Source organism: Culex quinquefasciatus, chromosome 3, assembly GCF_015732765.1.
Source record: "Culex quinquefasciatus strain JHB chromosome 3, VPISU_Cqui_1.0_pri_paternal, whole genome shotgun sequence".
In the NCBI taxonomy this organism is placed as follows: Eukaryota; Metazoa; Arthropoda; class Insecta; order Diptera; family Culicidae; genus Culex; species Culex quinquefasciatus.
In genome coordinates this window covers 14,709,257-14,728,939 of record NC_051863.1, presented here as the reverse complement: position 1 = coordinate 14,728,939, position 19,683 = coordinate 14,709,257, and the positions used below count along the sequence as shown (strand labels likewise).

Below are 19,683 nucleotides of genomic sequence, written 5' to 3'. Positions count from 1 at the left end.
TCAAAATTGTCAAAATTGTCAAAATTGTCAAAATTGTCAAAATTGTCAAAATTGTCAAAATTGTCAAAATTGTCAAAATTGTCAAAATTGTCAAAATTGTCAAAATTGTCAAAATTGTCAAAATTGTCAAAATTGTCAAAATTGTCAAAATTGTCAAAATTGTCAAAATTGTCAAAATTGTCAAAATTGTCAAAATTGTCAAAATTGTCAAAATTGTCAAAATTGTCAAAATTGACAAAATTGACAAAATTGTCAAAATTGTCAAAATTGTCAAAATTGTCAAAATTGTCAAAATTGTCAAAATTGTCAAAATTGTCAAAATTGTCAAAATTGTCAAAATTGTCAAAATTGTCAAAATTGTCAAAATTGTCAAAATTGTCAAAATTGACAAAATTGACAAAATTGACAAAATTGACAAAATTGACAAAATTGACAAAATTGTCAAAATTGTCAAAATTGTCAAAATTGTCAAAATTGTCAAAATTGACAAAATTGACAAAATTGTCAAAATTGTCAAAATTGTCAAAATTGTCAAAATTGTCAAAATTGTCAAAATTGTCAAAATTGTCAAAATTGTCAAAATTGACAAAATTGACAAAATTGATAAAATTGTCAAAATTGTCAAAATTGTCAAAATTGTCAAAATTGTCAAAATTGTCAAAATTGTCAAAATTGTCAAAATTGTCAAAATTGTAAAATTGTCAAAATTGTAAAAATGCTCAAAATTGACAAAATTGCCAAAATTTTCAAAATTGTCAAAATTGTCAAAATTGTCAAAATTGTCAAAATTGTCAGAATTGTCAAAATTGTCAAAATTGTCAACATTGTCAAAATTGTCAAAATTGTCAAAATTGTCAAAATTGTCAAAATTGTCAAAATTGTTAAAATTGACAAAATTGACAAAATTGTCAAAATTGTCAAAATTGTCAAAATTGTCAAAATTGTCAAAATTGTCAAAATTGTCAAAATTGTCAAAATTGTCAAAATTGTCAAAATTGTCAAAATTGTCAAAATTGTCAAAATTGTCAAAATTGTCAAAATTGTCAAAATTGTCAAAATTGTCAAAATTGTCAAAATTGTCAAAATTGTCAAAATTGTAAAAATTGTCAAAATTGTCAAAATTGTCAAAATTGTCAAAATTGTCAAAATTGTCAAAATTGTCAAAATTGTCAAAATTGTCAAAATTGTCAAAATTGTCAAAATTGTCAAAATTGTCAAAATTGTCAAAATTGTCAAAATTGTCAAAATTGTCAAAATTGTCAAAATTGTCAAAATTGTCAAAATTGTCAAAATTGTCAAAATTGTCAAAATTGTCAAAATTGTCAAAATTGTCAAAATTGTCAAAATTGTCAAAATTGTCAAAATTGTCAAAATTGTCAAAATTGTCAAAATTGTCAAAATTGTCAAAATTGTCAAAATTGTCAAAATTGTCAAAATTGTCAAAATTGTCAAAATTGTCAAAATTGTCAAAATTGTCAAAATTGTCAAAATTGTCAAAATTGTCAAAATTGTCAAAATTGTCAAAATTGTCAAAATTGTCAAAATTGTCAAAATTGTCAAAATTGTCAAAATTGTCAAAATTGTCAAAATTGTCAAAATTGTCAAAATTGTCAAAATTGTCAAAATTGTCAAAATTGTCAAAATTGTCAAAATTGTCAAAATTGTCAAAATTGTCAAAATTGTCAAAATTGTCAAAATTGTCAAAATTGTCAAAATTGTCAAAATTGTCAAAATTGTCAAAATTGTTAAAATTGTCAAAATTGTCAAAATTGTCAAAATTGTCAAAATTGTCAAAATTGTCAAAATTGTCAAAATTGTTAAAATTGTCAAAATTGTCAAAATTGTCAAAATTGTCAAAATTGTCAAAATTGTCAAAATTGTCAAAATTGTCAAAATTGTCAAAATTGTCAAAATTGTCAAAATTGTCAAAATTGTCAAAATTGTCAAAATTGTCAAAATTGTCAAAATTGTCAAAATTGTCAAAATTGTCAAAATTGTCAAAATTGTCAAAATTGTCAAAATTGTCAAAATTGTCAAAATTGTCAAAATTGTCAAAATTGTCAAAATTGTCAAAATTGTCAAAATTGTCAAAATTGTTAAAATTGACAAAATTGACAAAATTGACAAAATTGACAAAATTGTCAAAATTGTCAAAATTGTCAAAATTGTCAAAATTGTCAAAATTGTCAAAATTGTCAAAATTGTCAAAATTGTCAAAATTGTCAAAATTGTCAAAATTGTCAAAATTGTCAAAATTGTCAAAATTGTCAAAATTGTCAAAATTGTCAAAATTGTCAAAATTGTCAAAATTGTCAAAATTGACAAAATTGACAAAATTGTCAAAATTGTCAAAATTGTCAAAATTGTCAAAATTGTCAAAATTGACAAAATTGACAAAATTGTCAAAATTGTCAAAATTGTCAAAATTGTCAAAATTGTCAAAATTGTCAAAATTGTCAAAATTGTCAAAATTGACAAAATTGACAAAATTGATAAAATTGTCAAAATTGTCAAAATTGTCAAAATTGTCAAAATTGTCAAAATTGTCAAAATTGTCAAAATTGTCAAAATTGTCAAAATTGTAAAAATTGTCAAAATTGTAAAAATGCTCAAAATTGACAAAATTGCCAAAATTTTCAAAATTGTCAAAATTGTCAAAATTGTCAAAATTGTCAAAATTGTCAGAATTGTCAAAATTGTCAAAATTGTCAACATTGTCAAAATTGTCAAAATTGTCAAAATTGTCAAAATTGTCAAAATTGTCAAAATTGTTAAAATTGACAAAATTGACAAAATTGACAAAATTGACAAAATTGTCAAAATTGTCAAAATTGTCAAAATTGTCAAAATTGTCAAAATTGTCAAAATTGTCAAAATTGTCAAAATTGTCAAAATTGTCAAAATTGTCAAAATTGTCAAAATTGTCAAAATTGTCAAAATTGTCAAAATTGTCAAAATTGTCAAAATTGTCAAAATTGTCAAAATTGTAAAAATTGTAAAAATTGTCAAAATTGTCAAAATTGACAAAATTGTCAAAATTGTCAAAATTGTCAAAATTGTCAAAATTGTCAAAATTGTCAAAATTGTCAAAATTGTCAAAATTGTCAAAATTGTCAAAATTGTCAAAATTGTCAAAATTGTCAAAATTGTCAAAATTGTCAAAATTGTCAAAATTGTCAAAATTGTCAAAATTGTCAAAATTGTCAAAATTGTCAAAATTGTCAAAATTGTCAAAATTGTCAAAATTGTCAAAATTGTCAAAATTGTCAAAATTGTCAAAATTGTCAAAATTGTCAAAATTGTCAAAATTGTCAAAATTGTCAAAATTGTCAAAATTGTCAAAATTGTCAAAATTGTCAAAATTGTCAAAATTGTCAAAATTGTCAAAATTGTCAAAATTGTCAAAATTGTCAAAATTGTCAAAATTGTCAAAATTGTCAAAATTGTCAAAATTGTCAAAATTGTCAAAATTGTCAAAATTGTCAAAATTGTCAAAATTGTCAAAATTGTCAAAATTGTCAAAATTGTCAAAATTGTCAAAATTGTCAAAATTGTCAAAATTGTCAAAATTGTCAAAATTGTCAAAATTGTCAAAATTGTCAAAATTGTCAAAATTGTCAAAATTGTCAAAATTGTCAAAATTGTCAAAATTGTCAAAATTGTCAAAATTGTCAAAATTGTTAAAATTGTCAAAATTGTCAAAATTGTCAAAATTGTCAAAATTGTCAAAATTGTCAAAATTGTCAAAATTGTCAAAATTGTCAAAATTGTCAAAATTGTCAAAATTGTCAAAATTGTCAAAATTGTCAAAATTGTCAAAATTGTCAAAATTGTCAAAATTGTCAAAATTGTCAAAATTGTCAAAATTGTCAAAATTGTCAAAATTGTCAAAATTGTCAAAATTGTCAAAATTGTCAAAATTGTCAAAATTGTCAAAATTGTCAAAATTGTCAAAATTGTCATAATTGTCAAAATTGTCAAAATTGTCAAAATTGTCAAAATTGTCAAAATTGTCAAAATTGACAAAATTGTCAAAATTGTCAAAATTGACAAAATTGTCAAAATTGTCAAAATTGTCAAAATTGTCAAAATTGTCAAAATTGTCAAAATTGTCAAAATTGTCAAAATTGTCAAAATTGTCAAAATTGTCAAAATTGTCAAAATTGTCAAAATTGTCAAAATTGTCAAAATTGTCAAAATTGTCCAAATTGTCCAAATTGTCCAAATTGTCAAAATTGTCAAAATTGCCAAAATTGCCAAAATTGTCAAAATTGTCAAAATTGTCAAAATTGTCAAAATTGTCAAAATTGTCAAAATTGTCAAAATTGTCAAAATTGTCAAAATTGTCAAAATAGTCAAAATTGTCAAAATTGTCAAAATTGTCAAAATTGTCAAAATTGTCAAAATTGCCAAAATTGCCAAAATTGCCAAAATTGTCAAAATTGTCAAAATTGTCAAAATTGTCAAAATTGTCAAAATTGTCAAAATTGTCAAAATTGTCAAAATTGTCAAAATTGTCAAAATTGTCAAAATTGTCAAAATTGTCAAAATTGTCAAAATTGTCAAAATTGTCAAAATTGTCAAAATTGTCAAAATTGTCAAAATTGTCAAAATTGTCAAAATTGTCAAAATTGTCAAAATTGTCAAAATTGTCAAAATTTTCAAAATTTTCAAAATTGTCAAAATTGTCAAAATTGACAAAATTGACAAAATTGACAAAATTGACAAAATTGACAAAATTGACAAAATTGACAAAATTGACAAAATTGACAAAATTGACAAAATTGACAAAATTGACAAAATTGACAAAATTGACAAAATTTTCAAAATTTTCAAAAACTTCAAAAGTGCCTAGCTTTGTTAATGATTTGCAGTCGAGAGTAAAATGGACTCTATTTTAATTCAGAGGTGTATGATATCAAAGAGAGCTTGTTAAGAGTTAAATGCTCTCAACCATTTTGTGTGTTATTCTCTCGGTCCTAGACCTACACAGCTTTGGATGCGTGTTTTTTTGGCTGGTGATTCTTAATTTTGTATGAGACTGTTCATAACGGGTTTGTTTTTTTGAAACGCTCCTACCAAATGATCAAAGCGCGTGCTTTTTTGACTCATTCATGATGTTCGCACAATGATATTAAATTACATTCAACTTCAATGCCCAACGCCGCACTCATTAATACCGATTACCGAGAACTGTAGCCATGAAAGTGGAAATAATTTCAATAAATATTTAATTAGCGCATCCACCTCATTATGTGTTATTAATTTTCATGTTTCCTCCCTTTTCCCGAAGTTTTGTAAGCCTCCCTCTTCGTGTAATAATGTATGTGGTATGTTTAACATCCCTCTCGTTCCCCATTCACAGTCCTTTTATGATCCCTGTGTTGTGTCTGTGATTGTGCGTGTGTGTGCTGAACTCATCCTGATATTATTAATTTTCAGATTTTTTGTAACAATCCTGTTAGTAATTCCTGATCCCTTGTCAAATCAGCGTCAGTAATTAAAGAGGCAAACATTTACAAATGTTTTATTGTGTAGCTCAAAGTTTCAAAAAATAAGTTTAAAAAATTTACAGATGGAGTTATTCAATGAAACATTTCAGCTTTTCGTTCAAATATCCGAAAAATTCCACCAATTATAATTAAACTATAAAAACTAAAACTGAACTCAACTCAACCATAAAAAGCGGCCTGTCAGACCCCTCTGAACGAATCATCATATCCCTTTTTCTCTTGCAGCTGCGCGCACACATACTAGCGAACGTAGGACAAAGCAAGAGAGAGGGAGAGAGGCTAGCGTGAGAGAGAGAACAATAGCGCCTAAGCAAGAGTGAAGAAGAGAGAAGGAGCGTGGCGCGTGGGCTAAGAGAGTCGCTCTCTCATTTGTCGTGATCTTAACTTAGAATCAAGTATACCACCACCACCAACACCACCAAAAAAAAAAACCATCACTACTACCACTCTCTTTTGCACTCTTGTACTTCCGGTTCGGCGTACCCCACCCGGAACCGAACCCGCCCCGGCCGTAGAACATGAAACATGGCAAAACTGCGTCATTACAGGTGTTGTTTGCGGATATTTTTATCATTAGCTTTATTTAACTTTTGATTCTTTTTTTGATTTGCTTTTTTTAGGTTTGGCTTTTTGTTAAATTTTATTTTTGAATTATTTTGACTGAATCTCACTTTGTACTTATATTACACTACGTTTCGTTACAATTTCAAATTTACCTCACCAATTAATTTTTTGGCCATTTTCAACACCAATGCACAATGAGTGTGCTTTATCATGTTCACAATTTTAGCAAAAGCGACATCAAAACTGAAAGAGAATTCGTAAAATTATCTTGAAAAGCTGAACAGTACACCCAAACCAAGATTTACTGTCATTCACAATTGTCATTCTTGCAGTTGATCTCACTAATACAGCTCTGTTCACCCTCCACGAACAAGATCTAGTAGCGCAATGGTAGAGAGTTACGTTCTCAGCAAACGTCAAACCAATTACAGAGAGAGCTATTTTTACGCGGAGGCGTTACGCTTTTTAATACATTGATTTCTCTCAAACCATAAAACATTTTTGCTTGTTTCAAAAGGCGATTTGTAGATCTGCAAAAGACGTATTAATTGGTTCAAGAAGAATGTAAATGTGTTTTATGGTTTCAGAGAAATCAACGAAATAAAAAGCGTAACGTAATTGTGTCTCTTTTCAAAACGCTTGAGTGTCCAGTTTGTATTGACTGTTCGTTTGCTGAGGCTGTCTAAGTTGTCATAAAAAATTGACTCTCATTGCGGAGAACACAGAATCCTCTTTTCATGCTGAGGCGTTACGTTTTGTAATTTGTCGATTTCTCTCGAACGACGCAACATTTGTGTTTTCTTTTATTATCAATTTGTTGGTCTTGTACAGATCTACAAATCGTATTTTAAAGCTAGCAAAAATGTATTTTGGTTTCATAGAAATTGACAAAATGATAAAGCGTAACGCCTCTGCCAAAAAAGGGGTTTCTCAGTACTGTAAAACTGCGATATTTTGACAGCGCTTGTTTGACTTTATTTACGAATTCTCTTTAAGTTTCGTTAAACTGCATTCACATTTATTTCTGGTTTAAAATACTTTCTTATTATTTTTAAATTAATTCAATAGTTTCTTACCACTAACGTGCGTAATGCACGTAATAGCTCACCAAAATTATTGCAATTTTTCGTTTGTTTTTGTCACTCAACTTTTTTCCTTCCGTTTGTTTCTTCTCGTTTGTGGAATCGTGTGTCTTCTTCAACACTTCTACTTCTACTGTTGAAACGGTCTGCGTCAATACACCGCCACTTACCACTACCACTACCATGATCAAAAAAAAAACCTCCAAAACAAACACCACCACCACCAACGTTTCTTCTTTCTAGTCTCGACTCTTCTCGCAAGCGCAAAGTTCACTTACTGCAACTGCACAGACACAGTTTGGCCACCAGTTACACCAAGTAAATAGAGTAAACACGACGACAAACAAAAAAAAATACTCACGTTGTTTATTTTGTTTTGCGACGAGCTAAACGTTCAACATTTCCCTGCTTGACCTGGGCTGGTTCCAAACGTTACACCTGTTCCATCGAATCACCTTGACTATCACAGCTAGTTTGCCTTGCCTTTTGCCATGAAAAAAAACCTTCAAGCATTATTTAAAGGAATGTATAAACAAAACCCTAAAAAAGGCATTCAATTGAACCTCAGAGCGCAGGCGTTACGCCTAGTGATTTGCTTTTTTTCTTTTGAATAAAATATTTTTCCTCGAACTTTTTAAAGCTATTGTCAATCTTAAAACAAGATGAACTAATTGCTTTAAAAATACAGCAAAAATATTGTGTTGATTGGGAGAATCGATAAAAAACCTTAGCGTAACGCTTGTGCGCTTGTAAATAATTATTACTAAATATTTATTAACCTATCACTACATAACATAATTTAAAAGAGAAAATTTATGTAAAGCCAGTGTGTTACGTTTCCAACTCTTTTTTCACTTGAACAAAAAAATGAGCACACTAGAATCTGATTATATGGGCAGGCGTTACGCTTTATATGTAGCTGATACCTCTCAAACAGTACACATTATGTTGGATTGTTTTCCAGAGCAATGGTAGATTGGCACACTATAAACAAATTGGTTTGGGAAAATAAATACTATTTAAGAGATAGCGACGAAATACAAAGCGTAACGCCTGTACGTATAGTCGAGTTTAAGTGAAAATCATGTTACAAAAATAACAAAAACAGCATAACGTACCGCATTTGAATTAACTAATTTGGCCCGATTGTAAATCAAACCACCCTAACACACACACACACATTCACCAACACTGTAACAAGTTCTGGATTGCTTCGTTTCTGGGTTGTTCGTGGCGTCACCTCTCTTGTTTTTTTCGTTGTTGCCTTTTTCTAACCGAAGAAAGCCATGCGTTGTTGGCTCACTAGCACTGCATTTCCTTTAAACTCCGTCGAAACATAAACGCAAAGTAAAATCACCCAATAGGTAACGTTTGTATGTAGCCTTTGTAACACCTGTGTTCACCCAAAGTTTTTTGTTGTATCGTTCGAGCATGCTTACGTTGAACGTGTGTTTGTGTACGTGCAAGTGTGTGCGCGTTTTGTTTACCCAAAACCAAGAGACAAAGGAAAACAAAGTCTCTCCTCGCAACCCCCTTGATTCTGCGTCACCAAACGTTACCGGTTTCCTGCACCGCCAATGCACCTTTACTGCCTGTGCACGACTTGACAATTGGCCCGACTGTGTGCCCTACATCGACCCTAGTGAAAACAAATTTGTGCTCCGCATTTCGCTCGCGCTTTGCATGGCCTACTGGGAAACTAATCTCGGCGTCTGTTCTTTCCTTCTCTTTCTCTTTCTTGTTTGTTTTCCCAAAACGATTTTTTTTCTTTCTCTTCTGCTTTCCGAACTTATAACAGGACCATGACGGCGATATGCTTCGTCTGCAACCTGCCCATCATGTCGCACCAGGTGGGACTGGTCTGGCAGGGTGGCAACGGCTGGGACGATCTTGTGCGCGAACAGGTGGGTGTGTGTGTGACCATTCGGTCCGGAATCCTGGTCATTTAAACGACCTTATGTTATAGTACAGTGAAACCTCTTTTTACGCGGTGCGTTACGTTATTCTAATTTGTCGATTTCTCTGAACGACGCAACATTTTTGCAATCTTTTAAAGCAATTTGTAGGTTTTGTTCGGATCTAAAAAACGCATTTTGAAGCTTGCAAAAATATTCTATAGTTTTAGAGAAATTGACGGAATGAAAAGCATAACGCCACTGCGTAAAAAGAGGTTTCTCTGTAATACAGTCAAAACTCGCATAGTGCGCAGGCGTTATGTTTTGTACATTATTGATTTCTCAAACACGGCATAATCTTTTTGTATTTTTTGTGGAGCAATATATTCATCTTGATAAAATGTACAATTGGCTTTCAAAAGATTGCAAAAATACTATGTAGATTTTGAGTAATCGAAGAAATACAAAGCGTAACGCCTCCGCGTAAAAAGAGGTTTCTCTGTAAAATCACCCTCTAAGAAATGTAACGCCCCGATCAGTCTAACGGTTGAATAAAATAGGGCTGTTGTAAGGTCGATCGGGGTGTTACGATGAAGCACAAAGCGTTACGCCTGCAAACTATGCGAGGTTTGACTGTAGATGATTATGACCAAATTGGTTCTGCTGAATGCCTCATTAGGACTAGAGAGAAAACTCTTTTAAGGCGATGCGTTACGTTTTTTTTTAATTTTTCTGTTTCTCTGGAATAACTTAACATTCCTGCAATCTTTTAAAAGCAATTTGTAAGTTTTGTTCAGATCTACAAAACGCTTTTTAAGCTTGCAAAAATATTGTTTTGTTTAAGAGAAAACGACAAAACGAAAAGCGTAACGTCATCGGTTTCTCTCGACTAGAAAAATGATTTTGACTTATCGTCAAACGCGTTCTTTTAATAAATTCATCTTTTTTCACGTACAGGTCGAGGAATCCACCGTACGGCAACGACTCGGTGGACGAAGGGACTCAGCAGCTCAAATCAGTGGGGCTACCCCTCCTAGTACCTCACCGCCACCCGGTAAGTATTGGACTAAATGAAAGATTCGCTGAATTGAGTGAAACTCGAGTTGGCTTTGCTCCTCTTGCCAAACCAATTGTTAGAAAATCCAATTGCATCATAATTAACTATTGTACAAATCATAGTTGAAAGGAACACCAAAACTCTATGCATTAGGGTAGAAATACGAAATTTTGAGTTTTCGTGTTGTTAACCTCGGGCGTAACGCTTTTTATTCGAAAACTTTGTAATGTTTTTACATTCTTTTGAAAGCAATTTGTAGATCTGCACTAGACGTATTTATAAATTAATTGAAAAGATTGCAAAAATATTTCGTCATTCCAGAGAAATCGACGAAATAATAAGCGTAACGCCTGAAGCGTAAACCGGATTTTAGTGATATGAAATAAAATGAATTTTATTTTTCAATTAAATGTATTATTTTCGATAATTTTGGAAGATTTAATCACACCCTAGAACCTTTGCTAAATCCCCTTTTCACATTTTTTTGTACTGAAAACCACTTATTACGCAGAGGCGTAATTTGTAATTTGTCGATTTCTTCGAAACCACTCATCATTTTTGTGTGGCGAACAAATTGCTTTATAAAGATTACAAAAATATTGCTTGTTCCAGAGGACAAATTTAAAAACGCAACGCCTCCACGTAAAAGGTGGTTTATCTATAGCTTCGGATCGATAATTTTTTGAACTAGTGACTCAAATAGAAAAACTCGATTTTAAAAAGATTTAGTGATACTCAAATAGTATGCAACAAAATTAGAAACAAAATAAAAAACGATTTAATAGTTTTTTAAACAGCTCAAATTTCATGATCCGCAAAATGAGTGTCAATTGAGTGCTTATTTTGAAAGGATTCACCTAATAATAAAGTATATTTTGAAGGATGTTTTTTTCTAACTAACATTGTTTGACACCGATAAACAATGTTAGTTTAAAGTAGAATTTTTAATAATAAGAATTCTTGGTGCTCTAAATACCGTTTTTAACTAGGTGCTAATAAATGATTTTTTTTTGGATTTTTAACCACAATATTTTATTTGCTTAGTAGGCCGTAACAATTTTTTTGAAGTTTTTGAAGTCCCTAATAAATATAATTTTTGTAGATATCCAAGTCGGAAATTTGAAAAATTGAATACAGTAAAACCTCTTTTTACGCGGTGCGTTACGTTTTTGTAATTTGTCCATTTCTCTGGAACAACGCAACATTTTTGAAATGTCTTAAAAGTATTTTGTAGGTTTTGTTCAGACCTCCAAGTTGCTTTTTGAAGCTTGCAAAAATATTTTATGGTTTAAGAGAAATCTTTGAAATAAAAAGCGTAACGCCACCGCGTAATAAGAGGTTTCTCTGTATTATTGAACAAAATAACAAAAAAAGGTAGAAAATAGTAAATTATATTTCAAACTCTAGAATAATGAAGATCCATAAAAATTTGGAGTCCTTTGTCTACCTTTACAATATTTTAAATTATAGAGAAACCTTTTTTATGCGGTGGCGTTACGCATTTTATTTCGTCGATTTTTTCCAAAACCAAACAATATTTTTGCAGGCAATAAAAAGCGTTTTGTAGATCTGAATAAAACCTACAAATTGCTTTTACACTAAAACCCCCGATTACGCTCAGGCGTTACGCTTTTTGTTAGGTTGATTTCTCGAAAACAGTGTAATGTTTCTTCAATCTTTTGAAATCAATTTGTAGATCTGCACAAGACGTATAAATTGCTTTAAAAAGATTGCAAAAATGTTGCGTCGTTTCAGAGAAATCGACGAAATACAAAGCGTAACGCCTGAGCGTAATCGGGGGTTTTAGTGTAAAAGATTGCAAAAATGTTGCGTCGTTGCAGAAAAATCGACAAATTAGAAAAAACGTAACGCACAGCGTAAAAAGAGATTTCACTGTACATGTACTGCATTTTCGACATTTTCTAAAACTTTAAATTTTTTAATTCAAACAATTTTAACTACACGCAAATCCACTCAAAATCCATTTTGCATTTTAAAATAAATAAATCCATGGTTTTCAAAATACGGAATATTGCTAAACTTGAACTACAGTTTAACCTCGCATAGTGCGCTGGCGTTACGCTTTGTATTTCAGCGATTTTTCAAAAACGGCATAATATTTCTGCAATTCCTTTGAAGCAATTTGTTCGTCTTGTTACATTCTACGCCTGCGTTACGCTTTGTATTTCTTCGATTACTCTAAAACGACATACTATTTTTGCAATCTTTTGGAAGCTAATTGTAGAATGGAACAAGACGAAAAAATTGCATAAAAAATATTACAAAAATTGTTTGAGGGATCAACGAAATACAAAGCGTAAAACCTGCGCACTATGCGAGGTTTAACTGTACCGTTTTTTCGTGATTTTATTTTATTTATTTTTTTGCTTTACAAAGACAGTTTTTTTCGCGATCGATTATCCGAAGTGAATTTTTTTTTCAAGGCCTTCGGATATTCGAGTCTGGGCTGTATTTTGAAAACTAATGTTATATTGTGCGACAAAAAATAAAAATATTTTTTTGTAATTTTGATCAAATTGAACCCTTTGAATTTTTGTCAAATTTTTAATTCTGGATCGGAAAAAAGACATTAAACTTCAGGATATTTTCATAAGTTCATTGATATTGTGCAAATTTCTTGTAGTTGCATAACTGTAATCATACACAAAGAAACCTCTTTTTACGCGGTGGCGTTACGCTTTTTGTTTCGTAGATTTTTCTCAAACCATACAATATTTTTGCAAGCTTCAAAAAGCGTTTTGTAGATCTGAACAAAACCTACAAATCGCTTTTAAACATTGCAAAAATGTTGCGTTGCTCCAGAATAATCGACAAATTACAAAAACGTAACGCACCGCATAAAAAGAGGTTTCACTGTATAAAGCATTTCGTGAAAAATTGGCATGAAATTTGATTTTTTTTTTACAGTACGGAAAAGTACTTTTCAACATTCATATGAATTCTTGATGGATTTGTGATTTTAAAATAATGATAACTCTTCCTTATTTCCTCTATTCCAGGCGCCCAACGCCGCCGCCGGAGTTCGCTGGCCCAGCTGACCGACATCCTGCGCGAGTGGAGCGGCGGCGGTTCCAAACGGCAAAAGGCTCCGCTCAACCGGCGCGAAACCCTAGCTGACCTGGCGCGGAGCCTGCCCTGGAGCAAGGCCACCACTAGTGATACCTACAACAATAATAACAATAGCAACAGCAACAACAACAACAACAACAGCAATAACAGTGGCCATGCGCCTCCACTGCGCAAACGGCGCGAGTCGAGTGCCGATTCCGGCGTCAAGAGCATGTCCTGCCGGAAGGACTCGTACGTGGCCGACTTCCGGGACTACCGGGAGCGGGAGAGGGAACGGGACCGCGAGCGGGAGCGGGAGCGCGAAAGGGACCGCGAAGAGTACAACAACTACAACGCGGACAACTATCGAGATGTGAGTTGGAGGTGGGATTTTGGATATTTGGAGTTGGTAAAGGTCTTTTTGATTATTTTTAGGGGTCGCGTCGTAACTCGAGCGAGTCGAACCGGGATCGGTCATCCCGGCGAGATTCGATCATTGGCGGGACGGCCACTCCGCCTATGCTACCGAAGGTCGTTAGTACGCAGCGAAAGCAACAGCAATCCGGTCGCAAAGACTCCCTGGTGGTCGTCGAAATGCCCAACTTCCGGCAGGAACAGCGTCCCTCAACCAGCTCGACGGCGTCCGACTCAGGCCCGCTGTACGTGGTGGCCATCGCCGCCCAGCAGGTGGATTCCGCCTGTCAGTCCATAATGCCACCGACCATTATTACCAGCTCGGTAACGCCCCCGGCCACCAGTCCCACGGCGCAAAAGGGCCGCCGCGACTCGACGACTCAGTGCGGGACCAAAATGTCCCGCCGTGATTCCCGTGTAAGTCCTGAACGTGCCCAGCGGCTTTCGAAGCTGCAAAGACAAGTAAATGTCCCCTCCAACCTAAGTAAACGCAAGTGTCCAAACTAATCACCCCGAACATCCCTCTCTACATTGACCGACGTTCCGGTGCTCTCTCTCTCTTGCTGCCTTTACTTCCAGGCCACTACCTACGACGAGAGTTGTCTGCCGCCCGGAGGATGGAGCCGCCGGAGCTCGCAGCCGGCGCTCAGCCCCGACGGGGAGGGCCCCGAGCGACAGGCCCGCCGGGACAGCCTTAGCCCGGACAGTGCGTCCAGGTGAGAACCTAGATTTAACTCCAAACAATTTCAAATCAACACGAGAAAAGCTTGATTCACCTATCTAAACACTCTTTTCCAGAGGTCGTCGCGACTCCCGGACGCACCTGTCCCCGGATCGGAGCCACGAGCGCGAAGGTTCTCCCCGCCGGAGCCGACGCCTCCGCCGCCAGTCCTCGTCCGCTGCTCGACAGCCGCGCTCGCCCGAATCGAGCAGTTGCTGTTCATCCAGGTGGGAAAGCTTTTATCCCACTTTCAAAGCTTTCGCTCTCATTTTGACAAGCTCTCTCCCACTCTCACTTCCCCGCAGAGATGCCAGCCCGTGTGCGAGACCACCGCCCCTGCCCGTGGAGAACGTGGCCCGGCCCTCGATTCGGCGCCAGTCGACGACGGAGGAGATCCTGATAGCGAGAGGTTTCCGGCGCCAGAGCACCACCGAGGAGATGATACGCTGCCGGAACTTTCGCCGCCAAAGCTCGCAGAGTGACGACACCTCTCGGTGAGTGATGGAGAGTGCTTTTTTTTATCTTGTGCTGATGAAAGGGGACAAAATAGATGTTGTAGAATTTTGTATCCAATGAAAAAAATCGATTATTTAAATAAGTTTTGATAAAAACTCTATTTCGTTGGAAAAACAATCAAAAATCCCCCAGAAATTTGAATGGAGGTGATGAAGGCAACCTAAACGAAACGAAACTATTGGCACTACGCCCCCCGGGGCATGGCCTTCCTCTAACGTGGGATTTCTGCTCCAGCGCCTCTGACGAGACAGGAGAAACCGGGACCGACGTTTTACTTCACCATCCGATAGAAGCTCAGTGGATAAGGCGGGAATCGAACCCGCGTCTCATAGCATCATCGGGATCGGCAGCCGAAGCCGCTACCCCTGCGCCACGAGACCCACGATGAAGGCAACCTGTTAAATAGAAATATACTTTCGAGGGCACTTTAGAAGCCCTTTGTGGTGTAATTTGGACACATTTTGACTAATCCTTTTTAAGAATGAATTAAAACTTTGATAATGTTAGCATAACTTCTTTTGTTCGCAGTGTTCCATGAAAAGATTTTAAATAAAAAAAATCAGAAAAATGTTTTCATGTTCGTCAACATTGGTGTCACGGATTTACTCACAAGATTTTTATCCGTACAACAGCCGAAACTAAACACTTTATTCAAGTGGAAATCATGTTTAAAAAGATCAATTCTAAACTTCTTGGAACATTACACTGATTCAATAAAGAGAAAAAAAGATAAATTTATTAAAAAATAAAATAGCGTAGAGTCGGAAAGAAAGCCCAAATTAAATAATAAATCTTTTTAAACACCGATGTTTCCATTTTTTGTAAATGAATTAGAGTGCATGAATGCCAACTGTTTAGCTCAAGGTTAACCGATCTAAATAAAAATTCTTTGACTCTTGAGAAATTTTTACAATTTTTGAGTTAAAGGCAGTTGCTTTAACAAAAATTATTCAAAATAAAATATTGCAAAATTACATATTGCAAAATCACCCGAGATATCTTGACAATAGCTAGAGATATTGTTTAAACAAAAAAAGTAATATTTTTTCTGTATTTTACAAATTTAAAAAAATCCTAAGCATTACATAACTATTTCAATAAGTTACATTCTTTATTATCACAACCTAGATCCCGACAATTCTACTAAATTCTTTATTTTTAAACGATTTTTATTAAATGTTTACGTTCAGAAACTTAAAATTTTTGCTTTGCAATACGTAGTTATGTAAACAAAATTGAATATTTTCAGAAAAAAAAATCAGTTTTTTGTTACCAATATTGCAAAACATGAAATTTTAGTTTTCTTCCAAAATATCTTTGTAAAAATATTGAGTTTTATTAAAATTGCTGTTGCTATCAAAATCTAGGTATTTAAAATTCATAACCATTTAATACTCACATTGCAAAGACTTAAAATTTGAGTGATGTTGTTGGAAAAAAGAACGGTTTGAAAAAATAAGACACTTAAATACTTAAATTTTCTGTTTTGCAATATAGGTAAAATGAGATTGCAATTTTTTTTATAGATTTCGACAGTAAAATGTTTTTTTTTTTCTTGAAAATACTCGATTTTTTTGCAAAATCACGTGTTTAAAACAAATACCAAAAAACATTAAATTAGAGAAGTGATTTTCACTTGGAAAAGCTTTTTTTTAGAAATTGATTGTGGACCTACTGGTTAAATTTTGAAACATATATGTCTTGAAAATGTACAAGCCAACTTTTATGTACCTTTTTCCATGCACTTGTCTGGTCTCAGGCTTTACTCAAAAAATCAAATTAATTATGTTTGGTCATTCTTTGGTTTTTTTTTTAAATCCAATGTGGCAAAATACGACAAAAAAACGAAATAGAATTTTGATTTCTTCTTCAAAGCTGAATGGATTGGCAAGCCTTATAACCTTCCTAGAGAGAGAAAAAACCTGAAAAATTGCTAATAACCCGAAAAAAACAGTTTTGAATGAAAAAAAGAACAACAAAACAAAATGTTTTTTTATGCATTCAAATTTTTTTTGGGAATTCCGTACCCAAGTAGCAAGAAAAACATCGCTCTTTATTTTGTTGTTCAACAATTGCTGCATAAGTGTTTTTATTCGTTAATTATTGAACAAGTGTCAAAAAAATTGATAAATTGTTCACATTTTGACCAAAAAACCATTGTTCAACTTGGCTGTGTAACACAAATGCCAAATCTAGCAACGGATTACGAACAGTTCATTTTGAAGTTTATTCTGACCTCAATGCAACATGCTTGTAGAACTCGAAAAGCAAAATGACATTTGCAGACATGATGTTTCATTTCAGTTTGCTAAACGTGATAACATAGTAGATTTGACCTTTGGCTTCGGCTGGGATTTCTCGTAAACTAGTTGTTTATGTGAAGTTTGCGTTCGTGTTCTAAACACCGAGCACGGACATGTTGACGAAACAAGCAAGGATAGTTCTAAAAATAGAAACATCTTATGTTCGAAAGAAGTTTTGGCAAACTGTTAGTGAACTTGGTAAAACCTAGATGACCGCAGACTTTTTATTGACGTTTAGGCCTGCTCATCCAACATAACCCCTCGTGGAAAAAAGCAGACGCGCGCCCGGACTTGACATTTGGAGTGATCATGAGTTCGATACTTGCCCTGAGCATTCTTCATCAAAAAGGAAAACTGAAAATGCAGCACCGGGAACCAGCAGCAGTAGTAGAGTAGTAGTTAGTAGCAAGCGATGTTAATTAGCACTCAAACATCCCAAGTAACATTTTTTACCAGGAGTTCTACAAGAGCTCTTCAAGATAGCTACAGCATAGCAGTTTGGACCGCGGTAGGATAAAATTCTCTTCAAAACTTCTTCAGGAGTTTGGAAGAGTACTTGAAGAGAGTTTTATCCTACCGCGGTCCAAACTGCTATGCTGTAGCTATCTTGAAGAGCTCTTGTAGAACTCCTGGAAAAAATGTTACTTGGGATAATTGAAAAAAAAAATCCCAAAGGCATAGTTAAGAAATTGAATGATTTTTTATGGTTGATATTTTTTTATTATCCATCATTCATAAATGGCGTATCCCTGTCCAAACTAAAAAATTACAAAAAACTGGTAGTTGAATATCGTAAAGCGACATTTCTCACAAATAAAGGGTTTAATGAAGAAAAAATAACTTTTGAGCGAACACCTTGAACATATTTTATGAAAAGCCTGTTAAACATTCTTGTCTGCCACGATATGTTCTTGAACGGTTATAAAAAAGTTTGCCTAACTCCCTCCTGAATCTTAAAGGCAGAATGTTGCTAAACGGTTCTAACGATGTTATCCAACCCGGTTCAGAATCGAATAATCAAGAGTTCTTATGACATGTTCAACAAACGTTCTCTATGCAAGTAGGACGTGCGCTGGTAAAACTTAATTAAACCACGCACATTTCTAACGGGTTAAGAGATGTTCAACAACAGAAAAACGTGCGCTTTTTCCAGCGTTCAAGAGTTCTCAGGGACGTTGGGAAAACATAGTAAATGAGTTCAACAACAAGTTCGGAAATCTTTTGGCGAACAAAGTGTGCTACTTGGGTACCCTAGATTGGAGAAAGACATTTAACTCTAACAGAAAAATATCTCTCTGTTTTTTTATATATTTTGCAATTTGTTAAAAGAGCCATTCATAAATCATGTAGGCACTTTTGAGAAGTTTGGTAAAATGTATAAGTATTTTAAATTTATTTGTAATTTATAATAGTGTGTGGCCGAATGGTTACGCTGTCCGCTTTGTAAGCGGATGATTCTGGGTTCGATTCCCATCTGCTCCAACCTTCCATCGGATGAGGAAGTAAAATGTCGGTCCCGGCCTTGGTTGTTAGGCCGTTAAGTCATTCCAGGTGTAGGAGTCGTCTCCATGCCATAAGTACAAACAACACACCAAACCAAGCCTACTCCGGTGGAATCGCTGGCGGCGGTTGGACTCGCAATCCAAAGGTTGTCAGTTCAAACACTGGGGTGGAAGGTTCCTTGGAGTAGAAAGAGGTTTGGGTGCTCTCCTCATTCAAGCCTTCGGACTCCTAGGTTCGAGCAGAAATTTGCAATAGAGACCACAAAAGACCCGGGGGTCGTCAATGTGAATGGTTTGATTTTTTTTGAATATTAGAAATAATTTATTTAAAAATATAAATTTTTGAACCTTTTACAAAATGTGACAATAAGGAATTTTGAAAAAAGATGTCTTTGCTTTTGTAAATATTTTTTTTTAAGATTTTAAAACACTTTTTTAATTCAAATGTTGAAATCATGGCTTGTTTTTTTTTAATTTTTATATTTTTTTTTATTTTTTTTGCCCCCTTGTTGAGCTTCAAACAACAAATTAGCATGTTCTGTAATTTAAAAATTTTGAAGATAATTTAAAAAGGGGTGATAAATTTGCTTCATAAAATTGCAATTCTAAAACATAACTCAAACTAATCTTCGTTTCATGCTTCAATCTTCCAGCTACCGCGGCCGCCGAGACTCGTGCGCCCAGATCATCGACGGCACCGTTAGTACAATGACTGTGGAAACCACTAGTACGTTTTTTGATTCTAGTACTCAAACAGGTATGATTAGTGCTATAAGCTTTCATAAACAAAACACCCATACGAAACCCAGCATTACGCACACAAACACACAGACAAACAGACACAGAAACTTACACGATACACAATACAAAACTGTTTCATGAAATGACAAAAATCCGGAACGCCACGTGTGTCTCTCTCTTTCTACGAATTTGAAACACACAAAAAAACTCAAACGTCCCACGCGAATCGATACCTTTCGGCGGAAGTGCTATTTTAAGATCAATCTGCCCAAATTCATCCCGCCAAAAAAAACAACAAACCTGATG

The 19,683-nt window shown here is 34.1% G+C and overlaps 1 protein-coding gene across 11 annotated transcripts in view; it reads left to right on the top strand.

The window, feature by feature from the left end:
• Window positions 1-19,683, top strand: part of LOC6053453 — a 324,644-nt gene that overhangs the window by 148,447 nt on the left and 156,514 nt on the right. For 4 of the 11 annotated variants that reach the window (XM_038266403.1, XM_038266397.1, XM_038266401.1 and 1 more), the window contains exons 2-11: window positions 5,739-6,061; window positions 7,403-7,477; window positions 8,958-9,063; window positions 10,012-10,108; window positions 13,132-13,553; window positions 13,616-14,056; window positions 14,174-14,310; window positions 14,393-14,542; window positions 14,621-14,809; window positions 19,290-19,393. In XM_038266403.1, the coding sequence (XP_038122331.1) occupies window positions 6,039-6,061; window positions 7,403-7,477; window positions 8,958-9,063; window positions 10,012-10,108; window positions 13,132-13,553; window positions 13,616-14,056; window positions 14,174-14,310; window positions 14,393-14,542; window positions 14,621-14,809; window positions 19,290-19,393 (1,744 nt within the window). In that variant the 5' untranslated portion in view covers window positions 5,739-6,038. The remainder of the gene's footprint in view (window positions 1-5,738; window positions 6,062-7,402; window positions 7,478-8,957; window positions 9,064-10,011; window positions 10,109-13,131; window positions 13,554-13,615; window positions 14,057-14,173; window positions 14,311-14,392; window positions 14,543-14,620; window positions 14,810-19,289; window positions 19,394-19,683) is intronic. The other 7 variants (XM_038266407.1, XM_038266402.1, XM_038266396.1 and 4 more) reach the window with 6 other exon arrangements.